General features: G+C 42.3%; 2 protein-coding genes across 6 annotated transcripts in view; one reads left to right on the top strand and one right to left on the bottom strand.

The window, feature by feature from the left end:
• Positions 1–15665, top strand: part of PDCD6 (programmed cell death 6) — a 266803-nt gene that overhangs the window by 24822 nt on the left and 226316 nt on the right. The window lies entirely within an intron of this gene.
• Positions 338–15665, bottom strand: part of GRB10 (growth factor receptor bound protein 10) — an 86503-nt gene continuing 71175 nt past the window's right edge. For all 5 annotated transcript variants that reach the window (XM_053363010.1, XM_053363011.1, XM_053363012.1 and 2 more), the window contains 7 exons: positions 14777–14875; positions 12579–12656; positions 10147–10263; positions 7917–7983; positions 7397–7484; positions 5801–5894; positions 338–4752 (listed from right to left, as the gene is read on the bottom strand). In XM_053363010.1, the coding sequence (XP_053218985.1) occupies positions 4606–4752; positions 5801–5894; positions 7397–7484; positions 7917–7983; positions 10147–10263; positions 12579–12656; positions 14777–14875 (690 nt within the window). In that variant the 3' untranslated portion in view covers positions 338–4605. The remainder of the gene's footprint in view (positions 4753–5800; positions 5895–7396; positions 7485–7916; positions 7984–10146; positions 10264–12578; positions 12657–14776; positions 14876–15665) is intronic.

The following is a 15665-nucleotide window of genomic DNA, read 5'->3' as shown; positions in this document are numbered from 1 at the left end:
GGATCCAAACTACAAGAAAGAAGATTCCACCTAAACATTAGGAAGAACTTCCTGACAGTAAGAGCTGTTTGACAGTGGAATTTGCTGCCAAGGAGTGTGGTGGAGTCTCCTTCTTTGGAGGTCTTTAAGCAGAGGCTTGACAACCATATGTCAGGAGTGCTCTGATGGTGTTTCCTGCTTGGCAGGGGGTTGGACTCGATGGCCCTTGTGGTCTCTTCCAACTCTATGATTCTATGATTCTATGAAATAGGTAATTTGCTGTAGCTGATGAGTAGTTTCGATTAGTCTGGCAAATGTACCCTCTACCAACATCAGAAACAAATCATTACTAATAATATAAATTGAATACAATTGTATGAATGTTTATTTCTAGTTACAAGAAACAGAATCAGTCCCTCAATTGTACAAAAATACCTGAAAGATTACAATTAGCTTCACAACCCCCCCCCACAAAGCTATTTACAGTTATGAAGCAATGCATATTGAGTAAGAGGTTTTGTCTCTTAAATTAATACCTTTTGCATTCCCTGAAAACTTAACTTTTATTCCATATTACAGTCACTAAAAAGTCTTGCATTGTGACAATATAATTTACAATAAGCAAGTCTTGCCACTGGAAAGGTGCATTGATTGGTCAAAACGGTCAGGTACTTAGTGCAGAAAAGAGAAGACAAAACATCTAAAAACTGAGGCACGTGTTTCTTCAAGATTAATTCAACAAATAAAAAAGCTGTTCATTTTCAAACACCTACTGTTCTATAACTTACCTACTGGTTTTTTAATTTTATTTTTTTTAACCAGGTGGTTTGACATTTTCCTTCTCAACATATTCCGAGATTGCTACATGAAGTATTTTATTTTAGAAAATAAAGATCACAGGCAAACAAAAACAAATGATAAAAATTCAACAGGCTCCAGAAACAACCCTGAGCGTCCCTCTTTACATTCATGTCATTTAAATACAAAAGAAGTCAAATGTCCTTCAGACCTTGGTTTTGAAGCAGCCAACCAGCTGTATCTGCTGCAAATGTTTAAGGTGGGATTTTAACAATTTCATTTCCAGCAAAACCAAAAAAAAAAGGGAGGAGCAATAATGGTGTGCTCTAGTAAAGTAGCTACCACTTTGATGTGGCTCATTTCTTTAAAATAGCTCATTTTAAAGTTGGGTGTACAAAATAGTCAGCTATCTACATAGAAAATTATGATAGTCAAAGAATGCAAGTTTTATAAACATGAAACAATGCAAAACGATTTTTTAAAATTTGCTGAAAACTAAGTTAAGACACAAATTTATCTCAAAAGTCTAAATGGTCTTATCGAAACTAGAGAATGAGCATGTTAAATCATTTTTAATATATATAGGAGGGGTGAAACAGAAAATGCAGAGTGAAATCAAAGATAAAATTTAGCTTAATATGATGTCTAAAGAACATTGACAAAAAAAATAATATGCACATATAAAACCAGCAAGTTTCTAATAAAAACTAAGTCAAGTTTCTTCATTTTATATGTAGACATTTCATGGGGGCAAAGCTACTAGAATGTGTTCTGTAAACTAAGATACAGTGTTTCTATACCATTGATAATTCAGCTGGTATATGTGACTCAAGCTGGTTATTTTTTCTTAAGCTTCTCTCACCACTATAAGAATACCTTGTGAATAAAGAACTGCTTTTCCAACTTCAGCCAGCGGGATGGGCTATATATTAGTTACATGAGATAATCAGTAGAGATAAAATTTATTTTGCAACAGTAATTCTGAACATTCCTAGGGTGAATACACTTCTTGCTTTATAAACCGTGCAAAGAACACAAAGCACATCATGTGTGTATTAACCATGATATTCAAAGCCTGACAGTCATAAACCGTATGGCAATCCAATGGGAAATCAAACCAGCACTGACCTTCCTCTAATGCTAGCTATCGCCAGAAGGAAAAGCACAGCAATGTAAACATGGAACAAATGAAACATTTAACAAGAGATTGTCCTGGTTCAGATATTATAAAGCCCTCCAAAATGTGTCTCCCCATGAAGGCAGCTGGTAGCATCTGACCCAACCTAACTATGCCGCCTGCATTTTACTTACCATATGTGCCCAAATTTCCATTTATCAATTTGGATTAAAGCTGGGTCAGGTATTATTTGCTCCATACAGCCAATGCCCACATGGAAGGCTTTAGAGAGCCTAAAACAGGCCTTGAAAATATCTGCTTTGCATATAATGATAAGCCACAGTTTGTTCAACAAATCACAAGTTAACGACGAATTGCTCAACAAAGGATCAAATAATATATGGCTTGTTTCTCAAGAGTTTGTTTTGTTTTCCAGCTGCAGCTTGCTGGACTTCTGCAGCTTGCTGAACACTTTGGTTGGAGTGGCCAAACAAATCATGGTTAAGGAAGGGTGCTTGGTTCACTTGCAATGCCAAACTATAACTAAAACAAGTCAAGATTCATAAGCCTGCAACAAACAATGGCTTCACATAATGATTTGTTGGCAGTAAAGAAATGAGAAGTTAAAACCACTGGGCAGGCTCATATGTAATGCTACACCACGGTCTTAATAAGCCATAGTTTAATAAACCATGGCTTACCATTGTGTGTGAACCAGGGCCTTATTTAAATGATGAACCAGGAATGAAGCAAGACCAAACCAGTTTGCCACAAACTAGTTTGACCAACTAATATAAATACTTTAGTGCATATACCCCCTAGTATTAGGTTACTGAATTGTCAATGGTAAATTCAGCAGTGGCATGAAGGGTTGAATATCCAATTTCTATTAGCAATAAAACAAGCCATTAAACCAGCACTACTGCATATTATCACTCAATCATTCTGGTGGCACTTGCATAACTTTTCTTTGCGCAGGTCTGAAATGGATGGAGAGCAGTCAATGGATTTTGCCCCCAGTTTTGTACAGAAGTTTTGGCAATCCTGCACAATACAAGCAAGACACAGTTCAACTGAAGAAGAAATTATTCAAATTTACCTGACTGAGCATCACTGTTGCCCTACCAACACTTAGGACAGACATAGGCAAGCTCGGCCCTCCAGATGTTTTGGGACCATCACCCCTAGCTAACAGGACTAGTGGTCAGGGATGATGGGAGTTGTAGTCCCAAAACATCTGGAGGGCCGAGTTTGCCTATGCCTGACTTAGGAAAACAACTCTATGGGGTTTAGCCAGTGTTAGTCACACTCATGAGTAGATCCATTGAAATAAATGGACATTAGTAACGGAGGTCCTTAATATTCTCTATGGACCTACTCTGAGTAGAACTTAGTTGGAAACAACCCTATGTCTGTGCCAGTGCAGTCATATCCAACAATCTAACCATAATTAGGAGACCAGGATACTCCATGGCCATTTCCCTCTTTCTTTCAGTTTCGGAGCTAATTATAGTTAGGCTTACCGGTAAATCTTTACTGGGATTTTCAAGTAACTCTAGACCCAAGTCATTTGCAAACAAGGTTAAAGACTTATTTGCGGTCTGTGTTTTGGTTACTGAAAATGCGGGTTCAGAGGCTGGAGGGAAGGATAATGCAAACACACGGGGCCCTCTTGAACTCTCAACCATGGTTAGGAGATTGGACAGCGATACACCTGCACGAAAGGCCCTGTGACATGGTCAGAAAGCAAGGAAACACTGAACTTGTGTCCTACTAGGTAGACTAAACAAGTGAAGCTCCACCTCCCGAAGCTGGTTCCAAATACATATTGTCACTCTAGCCTTTGTCAGTGGATTTTCCCAAAGGGTCATGCAGACCAGAGGGCTCTAGTAGGCTGAGAATGTGGGGGAAGACAAAACACATTCAGATTAAAATGGGTTAAAACACATTTATGCATAGAATCAGAATCCTTTGCATGACTAGCTATTATTAGTGTCCTGCACACAAGCTACAGCCATTATATTTTTTAAAAAAACCCAATCATTCTAAAGAGTACATATGTTGGTATGTGTATATTGCCAGAGTTGTATCCACACTGTTTCTTCAAGAGCATCGGTACATAACATAGCTGCTGATTTTCAGAGCCATCGAGTCATATTTTTGTCTTCTAGATCCTTGTTAGGCTGAAGCAACTCATGAAATACAGGATTTAGATTAATACCCAAATCCTGCATAAGTGTAAAAGCTTCATCAGCTCCTAATATAGGCCATATGCAATATCCAAAAAGTAGGAGTGCAAAAAACAAAAAATAGTAGAGTGTGATCAATACAAAAAGTAAACACACTAAGTCTTAAATTCTCAAGATTATTCCAGGGCAAGAGTTCTTTTCAATAATTTTGCTTCACAAACTTGATTCTGTTAAAATGGACCAGCCAAGGGACAGTTTCCAGTTTTGTTTAATGATTTTACACACCCTTTCCTGATTTTAGGGGTTGCTAGGACACTCAGCACCAAGCATGTTTAGGTGTTATACAAACCAGCAAAATCTCAGTCTGTTGCTCAATTCATCCTTTTCCAAATCCCCAAGGTGCATAATTCTTGTGAACAACTATTCTGCTAATTCCCCAGTGTCAACCTTCCTTTTATAATATTTCTCTAGCAACTTCCATCACTGAGCAAAGTCGGTCTTCAACATGGATCAAAATAGAGGTCATAAGGCCACACGTATGCAGTGGTGTTTGAGTTTACACGGCAAAACTCCCTTGTTTAGTTGGTAGAACTCAACAAGCTGTATTAGGTCAGTGAATTTGGTGCTCCCATCATCCAGACTGAAAAATATCTGTCCGTCATCTTCACACTTGAAAAATTAATAAAAAAAGTTAAAATACTAAAACCATGTCAAGTTAAGCAGCAATATAACCAAATTAGGGTGCTAACTAATGGATGGATGCATATCAACAAAGGGTGTCAACTGACAGAACTCATCTATCAATTGAGCTAATACTTCAGACTTGTTTAAAGTTGGTTTTACCTCATCCACAATTCTGATATTCAAAATAGAAATTTCGCCATTTCAAATTTTGGGCACAGCAAAGCTCCATCTTTTGACTTAACCCTTAGCCCATAGTCCCAACAATAATAAATATAATAACATTTTATTTATATCCCACCCTCCCCAGCCAATTCCAGGCTCAGAGCGGCTAACAACAGTAAAATAATACAGCATTCTAAAATCAATTCATTATAAAATCAGTTCAAATCAAACTGATGGCAACCATTGGGCTAGAGTTCTGTGAGGATTACCAAAGGAGGGGGTCAGGCTGTGCCTTGGCCTGGTGGAACAGCTCTGTCTTGCAGGCCTTGCGGAAAGATGTCACACATCTTATTACACATGGAAGATGAGTGTGCATATACAGGTAAGGGTTTCTAAATTCAGCCGTTTTCTGAAATAATAATGATGACGACATCTTGATTGATCTGGTCCAGTGTATGAAGAGGAGACCGTGTGCCTTTTCCCCAGTGTGCAGCTCTGCCGCCTATGCTGTGACAGAACACCTGAATAGACTGATGCAGAAGTCAGTCAAAGTTGCAGTGTCAGTTTCTGGATATCTTCCTGTGGCTTTTGAACATTGGATTATACATGCACATACATTCAAATGCTCCATCCATTGCTGCATTGGGGGGGGGGGGAGATAAGCAACTGCCCTCTTCTGACTGATGGACCAGATCAGGGAAGAGGTCTTGCCCAACTTAACATATTCCATGAAAAGTACAGAGAGGAAATGAGAAAAAAATTCTAGTTTCTGAGTGCTATCATTGGTTGAACTGAAAAGCCTTTCAGAAATCTTCATCAATAAAACCCATTGTGAATTCTGCACCACATTTTTAAAAAGTGCTGTACTTACCGGCAAAATCTGGAAATGCTTAATTTTTTGATGGTGACACAGTGTAAGTACAAATGCCTTTGGGTTACTCTGACTGTCCCGGAGAAGAAATAACCTGGGAAGCAATATTATACTTTATTATTAAATGGACTACTACTTGGAAATAAATGAACATCTCCGTTTCATTATTTTACCAGCTGACAGGAGCGATCCAGCAGTAAATCACACCAAGCTAGTTGGAGTTAACTCTTTGTTAGCAAAAACAGGATCTGCATAGGTGTGTCAGGCCTAATAAGCACAGCAACTTTTCTCTGGCAGGTCCTGCAGCCATGAAGCAGTTGTTAAGACTGAAGGTCCTCCTCACAGCTGCCCAAGTCCCCTCTTCTCCAGTGTTTTTCACAAGCTGTCTGAGACTGTGCCTGCATGCCGCCACCCTCTCCACTGCCCTTTTCATCCCTCTTCTGGTTCTGGGAGACTGGGGGCGGGGAGCTTGTCACATGCTTCTTCACCAACAGGGCTCCTCTATGGCTCTTGACTTCCCTCCTCTCCTGCTTCTGCCTCGAATTCTGGACTTATCTCTGCCACAGACTCTCCCAGCTCCCCAGGTTCTGCTCCCTAAGCCCTGCTGCCTCTTCCAACATCTCCTTTCCCCAGTCTTCTCCCTCTGACCTCTCATCATTGCCCCACCACCAATCCCTGGGCTCTGAGCCTTCCTCCCTTGGGGTTCCCCATCTGGTTCCTCCCACCATTCCTCTGTGTCCAACCAGTCTGTGACACCAGCACACACTAGAGTCTAACTCTAATTTGAAATTTGGCTGATGAAATTATGACAAACCTTGCAACCTTGGAAATGCTCGTGAACAGTCAGATCAATACAGTGGTGCTTCGCAAGACGAAATTAATTCGTTCCACGAGTTTTGTCGTCTTGCGATTTTTTTCGTCTTGCGAAGCACGGTGTCGGGAAAGTTTTGGAAAAGCTTCAAAAATCACCAAAGTCTTTAAAAACCTCAAAAAAGGCTACGACACCGCGTTCTATGAGTTGCTCCTCGAAGTCAAGTCGCAACTGTATTAACGGTGTTAAGAAAAAGGAAACAAACTTGCAAGACGTTTCCGTCTTGCGAAGCAAGCCCATAGGGAAAATCGTCTTGCGAAGCAGCTCAAAAAACAAAAAACCCTTTCGTCTAGCGAGTTTTCCGTCTTGCGAGGCATTCGTCTTGCGAGGTACCACTGTATAAGTCTTTTTAATTACCCACCATCAGGGTTGCAGGCCAGAGCGAGGAGAATTTATGCAGAACATTTGAGCATTCATAGGGAAGTGTAACGTAAGTCCCAAATTAAAACCCTGGCATCGCCAGGCAGCCTGAGAAGATCTGCTCAGACCTGGAAAGGTGATGCCAGTAGACAACATTTTGAGCTACATCCTGTGATCCTACAAACCTTCAGTAAAATAATATGCCACCCCATTTCCTCCCCACCCTCAGCCCTCGCCAAGGATTGTATGCCATGGTCTTTTCAGACTAGGTAAACTAGGTACTTTTACATGAAAATTTGGATCATGGTTGTATCTGGGACTCTCAGCACAGCGGCAAATATCACGTGCAGGGAGGAAAAACATACCCATCCACAAGACCCTGCTGTTTAATAATCCTGTGCGATTCTTCTCTAGAGATTCTGCCGTGAAACCAGTTTTGTGTCCTATGAATAACTGAAGAAGAAATAACTGGTCATTGCTAGTATTCAGCACTGTAGCCCAATTCTTCTATAATTAATTAATATATCAATATATTAATATTTATACGACGTCCATCTGGCTGGGTTTCCCACAAAAAATGAATCATACATAAAAGCCATTGCACAAAATGTTTAACACGAACGGGGCTCAAACTAAACATCAACGTTCCCTTTTAAAAGGACAAAGAATAAACTCTAGCTTTCTGGCTCAAGAAGAGCAAATATGGCTTAATATAATTTAAGTTAAATTTTAATCAACATGGGCACTATCCAACCACAGATGAGCACTTAAGTTTGACTGAATTCAGTGGAATCAGGGAAAATTAATTACAGTCTCAGCTTTCCCACGAAAATTATACGAGATCATCTACCTCTCCAAATACTTGTCAGTTTCAATTTTTCTTACCTGTGTTCAGCATGGAAGGATGAAGAGGACTTTGGCTACCCAGGATATTCATTCTTGTGCTGCGTTTCTGTAGAACAAAGAAGCAAGCACAAAACCTCAAATTATTAATATTACTATATGCAAAAACAACATATCAAAACGTTTAACCCAGTTTCAGTTTCTTCATGCCATGACAGGAAATGTATTGCAATGCAGTGAGAATATGTGAAGTTTCTGTACCTTAAAAATAAAATTAAAAAATTAAAAGTTGAATTTTTGATTTGGCTTCTAAATCAGCCAAGAAGCTCATTGGGGGAAAAGTGGCAAATTTCTCCAATCCAATTTAATTGTTATACAACTATTACAAAATGCTCTTTGGATGAAAAGTGTGTGTGTGTGTGTGTGTGTGTGTGTCTGTCAGGTTTTTTGTCCACATGGAGCAATAATCAAATTAAGTCTCTCTTAAGCATACGAGGAGGCTACTTGGTACTCCATTGATAAGCCAACAACACGCCATTAGCTGTCTGTCAATCAAGGCCATCAAGTATCTTCTTCAGCCCTGGGTTCAAACCTCTGCTAAACCACAAAGCTTACTGAATGATTTTGGACCACTTATTGTGACTTAGTCTAATCAATCACAGTGATTTGAGGTTGTGGGAGAAGAAGCATCATTTATACAATTCTGAGATCTTTGGAGGATTTTTTTTTTTTTAAAAGTTTGAATTATTCTTGTGGAATGCAAATCACTTTACACACACAGAGAGAGAGAGAGAGAGATCTGAGATTTCTGTTGGAGGCAGGGTGCAAGATTCATGAAGATCTTACAGCATATTAGAGGTAAAAACAAAAAAACTCAGTTCATTTAGGAGTAATTGTTATAACAATTTTATCCAACACAGCACAGACTATCACCTTATTGTCTGCAGGCCCATTTAACCTTATATTGTATATGCAATTTAAATCACATTTAAATTATATATAATGGCAGGAACAGTAATAGCAACTAACAACAACAATTTGGACTACTGTAATTCGCTCTACATGGGGCTGCCCTTGAAAACGACTCAAAGGCTGCTTCTGGACTAAAACGCAGTTGCCTATTTTTTTTAATTTGACTGTAATCATGAGCCATATTGTGTTGATTCTCAAAGATCTGCACTGACTGTCGATATGTTTCTGGTCTGAGTTCAAGGTTCTACAGATGACTTACAAAGCCCTGAACAAATTGGAGCCCAAATGGCACAGCGTCTCTCCAGATATAGTCTGGCCCAGGAATTAAGATCATAAAAGGAGGCTGTCTTCAGGGTCCAACCTGTGGGAATTGTATTCCTTACAGTCATTGGCCACCCCAGTTTTAGAATGCCCCTGAAACTATGGTTCTGCTTCCAAATTTTTGTCACCCACCTAGAGATCCTAGATAAAAAGAGAGATAAATATTTCAAACAGAGGGGACAGCACCTCAGCTCTCCGAGGAAGACATATATGACCCCTTCACGTGATGGGCGTGTCCAAGACGTATGTCTCGCATATGCGCATAACCTTGCTGCCCTTCTGAAACAGCACTTGGCACACACCCATGCTCATTTTACTGTGAATACAGTGGTACCTCGGGTTAGATATGCTTCAGGTTACATATGCTTCAGGTTACAGACTCCACTAACCCAGAAATAGTACCTCGGGTTAAGAACTTTGCTTCAGGATGAGAACAGAAATCGTGCTCTGGTGGCGTGGCGGCAGCGGGAGGCCCCATTAGCTAAAGTGGTGCTTCAGGTTAAGAACAGTTTCAGGTTAAGAACAGACCTCCAGAACGAATTAAATACTTAACCCGAGGAACCACTGTACTGCAGAATGGAAAACATGACAGGAAGCTATTGCAAGGTCTACCAAAATATTGAGTTTCTGCAACGTACTACTGCCTCCCCACTGCTTCTGGTAATGTCACAAGGAATTCAAACTGTGTAGATTCTGGCTGGCCACCTCACCAGCAACAGCTCACTTGGAGAACCAGGAGCAATGACATGGAAATTCGCGGTGCTTCCAGTCTCCACTCACATGATCAAATTCCTTCAGACGTTCCCGCCACCAGCCACACCACAGCGGCTCCCATGCCACTTCTGACAATGTTAAGTCAGTTGCTCTTTTCTCAGACCCTTGTTCATAAATAAATTTCTAGTCGGTGGTCGTGACCACTACGCTGCCATGGCCACGGGAGGTTATCAGTCAGAAACTGTGAAGACGAAAGCTCCCTTACCCTCCAAGCATAGCCTTCCTCCAGAGCGGCACTCTGTGCTTCTGCTGGGTTTTCAATAACTCTTCCTATTTGTCCGGAAAAATCCATTGCTACTAAGGAATTTTCAGACACACTTCTCTGAAAGGAAAATTGGTTTAATGGCATTATCTAGAAAACGTAACTACTGGTTGCTTTTATTATTTTTGCATGCTCCTCCAACCCTTCTCCAGATTGTCAGTTTTTAGAGACTGGGGTTTTTTTTAGCTTGCCATAGGCAGATGTTGCTCTGCTGGGCCAGGAAAATAAGAAACGTAAACATGGTTTTGGTGATGGGTTTTCACTGCACAAAGCTTTTGTTGGCATAAGTGTGGATAAGTTTTCATGTGACCAAGAGCTCTTCTTCATGGAGAAGCCTTTTGAATCTGGCTTCAAATTTAACATTTATAGGCTGGGATCCACAAGCTAGCTTCATTTCTTTTCATTCAATTTTTATTGGTTTTCTGTAATCCAATATATACAAAGCTAGTTCAACACAATCAGTTCTGTATGCACAGGGAGGCTCTGAGGGCGCTTCTCTGCCATTCGGTCCAATTTTATTTTATATACAGACACAGTAGCCCAGGAATAGCCCAGGTGTTAACCAGTCTCTGCAAGTGTATGGATTTACTACAGTTCAAGGTTACTTTCTATTTCCTTTCTTGAAATTATTTTTAAAAAATCATTCTGACTTAAGACCATGTAACCCTTTGTAATGATAATACCATACATCATTCTCCCCTTGGCATGTTTTATTATTGACTCAGAAAATTGCATTGCTGTATCCCATATTTCTTTTCTGGCAAATGTTACAACTTATCTTTGTTTCCTTCCTTTCTCTAAACTATTCCCCCCACCCCCTTCGGTTCTTTTTTCTGTAACCTGATTTTTCATTATTAAAATTCCATTTAAAAAATTGGGGCGGGGGGGGGAGAGACTGGCTGCTGGACACTTCAGATATACCGTATTTTTCGCACCATAGGACGCACTTTTTCCCTCCTAAAAAGCAAGGGAAAATGTGTGTGCGTCCTATGGAGCAAATGCAGGGGGGAGGCAGGCGGGAAAAGCCCCCAAGAGCCGCACACAAGCTCTGTGCGCTCTTGCGGGCTTTTCCACAGGAGGGAGAAGGGACTGACTGGCCGCATCAGTCCCTTCTCCCACCTCCCAGAAAAGCCAGGAGAAGCCGCGATCTCTTTAAAGGGGTTGCACGGCTTCTGCGGGCTTTTGCGAGAGGTGAGGGAATCCCCACACCTCCCAGGAAAGCCAGGAGAACCCTGCGCAGCGTCTCCAGGCAAGGAGAGGGTGCACGGGGCTAAAGGGGAAGCCAAAACAGCGAGCGGGATCCATCCTGCTTGCTGCCTTGGCTTGTGCCATAGCCCCGCTCAACCCCTCCGGCAGGGAGACCTTGTGCGCAGCCTGTACGCTGCTCTTTGGGGCTGGGGGGGGAAATATTTTTTTTCTTGATTTCCCCCCTAAAAACTGGGTGCGCCCTATGGTCCGGTGCGCCCTATGGTGCGAAAAATATGGTATATATTCTGTTCCTTCCATGACTTTTGAACTCCTTTTACTCCATCTGCTTCTCACGGTTATTCTTTCACACCTAATTTCTAAACTTCTTGGCCTATCTGAACAAGAAAATCTTCAAGGCTGAGGCCTGGTCTATAAGAATCTAGCCTAGCAAGAGCAAGTTTCTATACTTCCAGGGCTAAGATGGACCAGAAACTGTTGCCTAGCAACAGCAGAGTCCGTTGTCTATCATTCCCCAGAAATTATAAAAATTTGCCTGAAAGTGGCCTCCCAATTTCTCTCACAGGCCCATATAAGTTCAGCACAAACAGTTGGGCCTAGTGAGCATTTAAGGCCCCCAACCCTAATCTGCCATCTGGTTGGATTTTATTCTGATCCTGATCTGATTTTAGGATGTATTTTAACTGATTGTCTGATTTTATGTTAATGTGTTATACATTTGACGTTAGCTGGTTTTGGCTGGGGAGGGCGGGGTATAAATAAAAATTATTATTCTTATTAATGTGCTTTTACCCACTATTGGGGAGGGGAGAGAGTGTGCTTATTACCAGCCTTTCTCAACCTTGAGTTCCCAGATGTTGTTGGGACTGCAACTCCCACCATCCGCAGCCAGCAGAGGTAGCAGTCAGGGATGATGGGAGTGGTGATCCAACCAACAACTGGGAATCCAAGCTTTGAACTTGAGGAGCAACCAGAATTAGGCTATAAGCTGCTATGCTTCAGACAGCGGTGCTGATGAAACCACGGTGCCAGACACAGCTCAGCCCTTTCCAGGCAATTGTATTCGTCTTGATCCGCATCTGACAACTCCAAAGTCACTACTTGCGGGCAAGAAGCTTCTTGCTTAAACTCTGAGTTGACTATAACAGAACTTAAAATTATAAACTTACTATAGGAGTGGTGAAATGCGGAAGCGCAGCTTTTCTCTGTTGCGGAATTCTGTAGTTCTGGTACAGCAACATCCCATACTGCAGATTGTAGTGCGGGGGGAGAATAGACAGGTATTTATTTTCTTTATGTATGTTGGTTTATTCAATTCTTTAATTAACCCCCCTTCACCAATAGGTCCCAGGGCAGGTGGCATAATAATAAAACCATAAAGCACAATGGAAAACAATCAAACCACTAAAACACACAGAACATGACCAAAAAAGTCACTTACAAGTAAGGTTAAAGGTAAAGGTAAAGGGACCCCTGACTATTAGGTCCAGTCGTGGACGACTCTGGGGTTGCGGCGCTCATCTCGCTTTATTGGCCAAGGGAGCTTCCGAGTCATGTGGCCAGCATGACTAAGCTGCTTCTGGTGAAACAGAGCAGCGCACGGAAACGCCGTTTACCTTCCTGCCGGAGCGGTACTTATTTATCTACTTGTACTTTGACGTGCTTTCGAACTGCTAGGTTGGCAGGAGCAGGGACCGAGCAACGGGAGCTCATCCCGTCGTGGGGATTCAAACCGCTGACCTTCTGATCGGCAAGTCCTAGGCTCTGTGGTTTAACCCACAGCGCCACCCTTGAACTTGACGAGCAACCTGAATTAGGCTATGAGCTGCTATGCTTCAGTCAGCGGTGCTGACGAAACCATGGTGCCAGGCCCAACTTAGCCCTTTCCAGGCAACAGTCACCTATTTATGAAAGCCGTGATTAAAAGGTGCAGTGTTTTATGTCTCCTGTACACAGTACACCCAGAGCTGGAGCCACCTCTAAAAGGCAGTGAGTTTCAAAGTGGGGAGGGGGGCACCACAGAAAATGCCCTCTTGGACCTCTTGTTGAAATAGCTCTGTAGTAATGATGATAGCAGGGTGATCAGTTCCAGGTTGTCAAAATGGGTCTGAGGGATAAACTTTCCTCTTGGAGTCTGTGCAGGGGTGCACCTAGGGGCTGGCCAGGTTGGCCCTTGCCAAGGTTGCAGGCCCGGGGTGGTGCAAAAAGCTAGCCTCTGCACTCTGGCTCAGAGCGGCTAGTATCCTGCCTAACTGTGTTCTTTCCCCCCAGGCCACTCCTCCAGGTGAGGCACACAGACTCCTCTGGGTGCCTCGGTGGAAGAATCTGGAAGGGTACAAGGGACTGCCCGGGGGGGGGGACGCAGGAATAGATCTCCTTACTAAGGGTGCAAGGGAGTCTAGGTATGTCTCTGGGTCTGTAACTAGAAGTCAGTCACCACAGAGAGCCAAGAACAGAAGGTCACCAATATTTGTTTGTTATGCCGTCAAAATGCATATTGGAATCAACATAGCACCATGGGGTGTAGCTTATTGGGTTGCCCCTTCAAGTGGTAAAGTTACTTGTTAATTAATAATTTGGGAACCACCAAGTTCTTACCAGCAGCACATCTGAGCAGACAGATTCCCATTCAAGTCTGTTGGGGGTCTGCATGGGGCAGAGCTGAGCTGGCCAATCTCCTTCAGGCTGAGGGCCACAGTGACCCAGGGCCAACTCTACGAGGTCCACATCTCAATTTGGGCATGTCCAAACATTAAAAGTGGGCATGATGAACTGCAGTTATCTTTCCAAAGACTTTACCATCAGCTATTCTACACTATTTTACAACGTTCTCTTTTCATTCCTTATTAAATTGTGTGTGTGTGTGTATAAATATATAACATGAACAAATATTGTGGAGTTGGGGCTCCACAAAAAACAGTGTGGCATCATAGTATCACAGCGGGGACCCTGCTACAATAGTAAGAATTTTGTTTCACTGTTTTTTAAAAAATTTAAAGAATGAAACATTTTGGAGAGTCCTGGGAGTGACAAAATCCTATTCCTGGCTATAGCCTGCAGGTTATTGACCCCTGGGGTGGAAATAAGAGCAAGACTCATCATACCCATCTGAATGATTCCAAGTTCATGCTTTTATAATGGTTGTTGATTTGAGAGAAATGGGACTTCCAGGCAAGGACCACATACACGATTTGCAGACCATTTGGGGGCCACTGTGATTGCATCATCCGCCTGTTTAGAACTCGTATGGCAGCATTAGTTCTCTCAAACACCCACCTCTGTGGGTGTGGGGTCCCAACCACAAGTCTTGCGATGGCCTTCACCTGAAGGCCACCATAAATGTAAACTGGCCCCAAGACTAAGGTACCTTGAGGAGCCTAAAGGCGGTCATCCAGCACGTCCTGCTCTGCTCGTCATCCGCACACAGAAACCTCAATTCTTTTGTTTCACTTCTCATTCGGTTGGGCTACAAAACAAAGACAAAGCAGAACTTATTCTCACAGCAAAGGCAACCAACCATGATCCATCCTACAAGGCAAGTATGGGCTATTATCCCCTTTTCACAGATGTAGGAGCAGTGGCCAAGAGTGCTGGCTTGCTGACATCACTTAATAGGTTTAGGGTTCAGGTGTGAATTGAGATTTGCTTGTGGTTAAGCTCTTTCCTCACTAACCATGTCCTGTATCCATGGAACTACCTTTTTCTGAGTCATTCCTGTGACGCCATCGTAAGTCAATCCTTGGCTTAGCTCAGCATGGCATGGGAGCAAGAAGGGCAGGGGGAACACTGAGCAGCTCCCAGCTCCTGCACATTTGTGTGGTCCCAGTAAGCCATTGTTTAGCTTACTGTGTCATGACAACCAGGGCAATATAAGAGACAGCGCTGGGAAGCTAAGCCTGGGGAGCTCGTTCCTCTGATGTATCTCAGTCTATTTTAAGAGCAGCAGCTGTCATGGCACAAACATTTAGCAAGTGGGGCTGACACAAACCACTCAGATCAAAAAAGGGATCTGGGCTTAAACGCGATAAACCTGATCTTGGATCATCTTTCCTAGTAGGTCCTGACAAAGAGAAAATCCGCAAGATAACTGAAACTGTAATGTTATTTTTAAAACTACGTGATATGGAATAATAGAATTGTAGAGTTCAAAGGGACTCTGTGGTCCAATCCCCCAGCAATGCAGGAATCTCAGCTAAAGCATCCATGGCAGAAGGCCACCCAACCTCTGCTGAAAAGCCTCCAAGGAAGGGGAGTCC

This window comes from Podarcis raffonei, chromosome 13 (genome assembly GCF_027172205.1).
Source record: "Podarcis raffonei isolate rPodRaf1 chromosome 13, rPodRaf1.pri, whole genome shotgun sequence".
Taxonomy (NCBI): Eukaryota; Metazoa; Chordata; class Lepidosauria; order Squamata; family Lacertidae; genus Podarcis; species Podarcis raffonei.
Note: the sequence above shows the minus strand (reverse complement) of the source record. Positions and strands in the feature narration are given on the sequence as shown.